We start from the raw sequence: 4409 nt of genomic DNA, 5'->3' as shown, positions 1-4409 counted from the left end.
AAGCTGAACTCATAGGTTTCTGGTCCAATATTTTTCCCCCCACTTTTATTTATAGAGCACTTCACAAATATACCTGCAGACCAAAGTGCTGTACAATCAAGAAACACTTAATTAAAACACACAACTTAAAACAACACAAATCCTATTTAACAACAAAGACTAGCCCAACCTCTCAAAGGCTAAAGACAAGAAGTAGTTTTTGACTCGAACTTTAAAAACATTTAAAGATGAGAGCTCTCTAGTTCCTGAGCAACCGCTAAGGCCTGATCCCCTTTTAACTTTAAATGAGTGCGAGGGACAGTAAGCAATAACTTATTGGATCTTAGAGACCTAGGTACTTGACGAACATCAGTGAGCTCAGACATCCCATGCACTGCTTTAAAAACATACAAAAGAGTTTATATTTTATCCCATAGTTCACTTGTAGCCACTTGAGAGAAGTTAAAATATCCAAATCATATTATATGATATATAAATATATGATTATATTATATATTTACGTGGGAAAATATGCCTATGAATTAATTTGCTATAAAATTATTCTCGGATGCTTGTTTTTCTTAAAACATTTTGAAGGTAAAATTCAGAGCCTATTTTCCTAGTTATGGGCTAATTACATTATTTCGTAGTTATTAACGTAAAAACACATCTCGTGTGTTCATTCAGACACTGTGACTGTGAGGAAAGGCCTTCATTTCATTCAGGGAAGGTTTTGTCTCATATTTGGTCAAACACGTAATTGTAAAAAATTGACTCTAAGCATGTGCGATTGCTGTTTTCTGATTTCTGTCCTCTGAAAGGTTTTTATTTTATTTTTATTTATATATATATATATATATATATATATATATATATATATCAAAAATTTTTTTTTTTTTTTTTTTTTTTTTACCTTTTTTTGTGGTCCGAGAAATGCGAAGCCTTCCTCAGATGCGTTAGCGGGCGGGAGGTTGAGCATCTCCGCGCAGTGACGCTGCTCGTCATCTGATTGGCTGCTGTGGACATTCACGTGCTGGACGAGCTGTTGAAAAAGCCCGCAGTCATTCGATCAGATCAGAGCAAATCTGTTGCTTGAATGACAACGATCCTCGTCCGGAAAAATGGTTGACAAATTCGTGGGAACATGGAAGATGACCGCCAGCGAAAACTTTGACGAGTACATGAAGGCTCTAGGTACCATTCTTAATCATTTAAAACTTATTAACAATGCAAGTGGATTCTATTTAGCAAATCTCTTCAATTTGCTAAAAGCAAACTTTTTTAATATAATTTTTTATGAAGATTTAACATACGCATCATTTGTTTAGGCGTCTCATACTGTTTTTGATGGTCATTAATCAAAGGTGTTTCGTGACTGAAAGAATGGCATCTGTTTTCTCAGGTGTGGGTTTCGCCACTCGTCAGGTGGGAAACCGGACCAAGCCAAACCTGATCGTGTGTGTGGATGATCAGGGGCAAATATGCATGAAGTCGCAGAGCACCTTCAAAACTACTGAGGTCAAATTCAAACTCAGCGAGTCATTCGAGGAGATCACGGCGGATGACAGAAAGACTACGGTTTGTGGTGAAATAGACGGCTGCATGCGGGTGTGAAGCGGTTTATCTTATTAAGTTAACGGGCTCTTCTCTCTCTTTATCTGCAGACTGTCATTACTCTAGAGAACGGCAAACTTGTGCAGAAACAGACCTGGGATGGCAAAGAGTCGACGATAGAGAGGGAGGTGACGGATGGGAAATTAATAGCTGTAAGGATGCTCTTTTATTTATAATAAAATAATGTAATAATATTTTCATCATACAAATGTCATTACATCATGTAAGGCTGATAAGATAACTGCCCATGCACATTCAAATGTGTTATTGTTAAACTAAACGCATTTTTGCAATATTCACAGAATATTGGACAGAAAGTGATCTTCATATTTCATTTTTTAAATTTGATTCTAATTCTATGGAAATTACAGTTTGCACTTTTATTAAGATTGTAATGAAATAAAAAATATTTTTAAATATAGTATTATATTTTATATCAACAAGAAGAACAACGATACTTTTATTAATTTCTAATTATTATTATAATACTATTAATAATATTCAGCAAAAACAATATTTTAAATGGTGAGATATCAGGGCAGAAAGGTAATAGAAGCTTCTGCATTGTATGTATATATATATATATATATATATTCTTCATTTTAAATGATTTCTTATGATAGAATTAGCAGAATTTACAATTAAATATATAATGGAAAATCCCTGAATATATAACTGAACATGAATCTGACTTTTTTTTAAGGTTATCATCAAATTATAATTTTCTCAATTGTTCAAATATAGAAATTTTAAGGCTGTTAGCCTTAAATTAAAGTCAGCAATATAATATAGTTGTAAATGATGTGTAAATGTACAGAATGTTAGGTTTTAACCATTATTTGAGTGCTTTCTCAGTTAATTGTTATAACCATATTCCTCTTTTTTCACAGAAATGTATAATGGGTGATGTAGTGGCTGTGAGGACATATGTGAAGGAGGCATGAAGTTATCCGATCTGGATTTGAAGATGCCAGGCTCAGTTCAATGAGCATAAAGCCAAAGTGAAACGTTATTCCTCTACTGAAAATCTCTTATTTTTGACACCAAAGCAAATGCGTGCTGACCATTTGAAAATGCATTTATTATCAGTCTTTATGGTGCTTTGAATAAAGTTGTTTTTATTTGCCTTCAGCTGAGTTGTGGTTTGTTGATCCCTTCTGTTTTAACATTTGCTTTGTCAAAACGCATGTGTGAACAGTTTCAAAAAATCAAGGCCAGAGATTTAACGTTCACATTAAGGTGTGTTTGCTATGAAAGATATATCACATAATACAAGGCGTGAGAGGGTAAGGCCACTCCTTCTAACGAATAACATGATGATGTTTTCTGAACTGTCAAATATATCACATCCATAAAAACATCCAAGATCTCCCTAAATTAACCCTTGAGTTTCCCTGCAAGCATAGTCTTCCATCTTTTGGAACACTTACATTTGTTAACATTTCTCAAAACATGATAAAATATTAATAACGGTTTAATTACTCACATTTTTTAAGATCTTGGCTATGAATCAAAAGGATAAAGCCCTCCTTAAGGAGCAACAAAGAAAGTATTTTCTCACGGCAATAAATTATGTAGAGTCTGTTACTTCATGATATGATGTTTCTGGCCATTGTTAATCTCTGGAAATCAATAAACAAGGTTGTGATATCTAACTGTAACTGTTCTGTCTTTTTGAAACACGCTTCTCTAAAAATTAACATCTTGGTGAACTCAGCTGATCATGTCATTTATCTTCATTAAACTATTCAAAATAGCTTTTGCGTGCCCATGTCTTTAGCACTTCACCTCAGTAGAATGAAGACAACAAGAGTTAAACTGTTACGGTGGACTGTGTTCAAGGTTACAGAGGATATGTATTTCTTTCCTCCTTTTAGTAGAACATTTCCCTTTCTGAACATAGTTTTAGCATGTGTAACGAAACTGGAACACAGCGGGTCCCCAGAGTCATTCCTTCTGACCTACACAAAGAGTAGAGAATGTTCCACCAGTGGCTACTTTCCCAGAACAGGAAAGTGTAGAGATACACTGATTGAAATTGACTGCAAAAACAGCTGAAACAGGTGGGTTACAGGTCAGCTCTCTCTGTACAGCCTATTCAATAAAAACAATGCATTTTCCTATTACCCAACCTGAACAAAGTTTATAAGGAGAAAGGTGGTACTGAAAATATGCTTTGCATGCATGTAGATTTTATCATGGGCTATTTTTCAGATACATACTATCACATTCTAATTCTAACACAGCCGTTCCTATCTCGTCTGACTTGAGTTGGTCTGATGCGCTGTCATTGCCATGCTGAGATCAGAAGAGTTGAGCATATGGAATGATTTACTTCATAAAAAGATGTTTATTATCATAATGAAGGAGCCAGAGCTCAGGGAAGTTAGATTACAAGCAATAGGTTTCATGTTTGTTATTAGCTACAGAGTTTAGAGAAAAGTGCTGTTGCTTCAGTTTTATGTAAGAGTTGGAAGATTAAAACATTACAGTCCTGCAGAGTTTAGCTTCAACCTGCTCCAACACAGCTACCTTTAGTTTTCAAATGATCTTGAAGACCTTGACTAGCCGGTTCAGGTGCGTTTAATTAGAGTTGGAGCTTAAATGTGCATTCACGCCATTACCATCATTATGAGATTACAACTTGTAAAAAGCATTCACATCCTCATAGAATTTGAAAGTACAATTTGTAAACTGTGAATACTGTGAGCCACGGTTTACCATGCCATGTAACCACTGTACCACCTGACCGCCCCAGATTGGTACTGCCTCATAGAAACACTTAACAGTAATTACATGACTACAATGATATACTA

At 35.0% G+C, this 4409-nt stretch overlaps 1 protein-coding gene across 1 annotated transcript; it reads left to right on the top strand.

Annotated features, from left to right (window-relative positions):
- The first annotated feature begins 1016 nt into the window (after positions 1-1016).
- LOC132104357 (fatty acid-binding protein, adipocyte-like) lies at positions 1017-2724 on the top strand. Its single transcript, XM_059509783.1, has 4 exons — positions 1017-1173; positions 1382-1557; positions 1644-1745; positions 2484-2724. Exons 1-4 carry the CDS (start codon positions 1101-1103, stop codon positions 2535-2537), a joined length of 405 nt encoding a protein of 134 aa, XP_059365766.1. The 5' UTR covers positions 1017-1100; the 3' UTR covers positions 2538-2724.
- Positions 2725-4409: the final 1685 nt, after the last annotated feature.

Source organism: Carassius carassius, chromosome 25 (assembly GCF_963082965.1).
Source record: "Carassius carassius chromosome 25, fCarCar2.1, whole genome shotgun sequence".
Lineage (NCBI taxonomy): Eukaryota > Metazoa > Chordata > Actinopteri > Cypriniformes > Cyprinidae > Carassius > Carassius carassius.
This window is presented reverse-complemented; position numbering and strand designations above follow the sequence as displayed.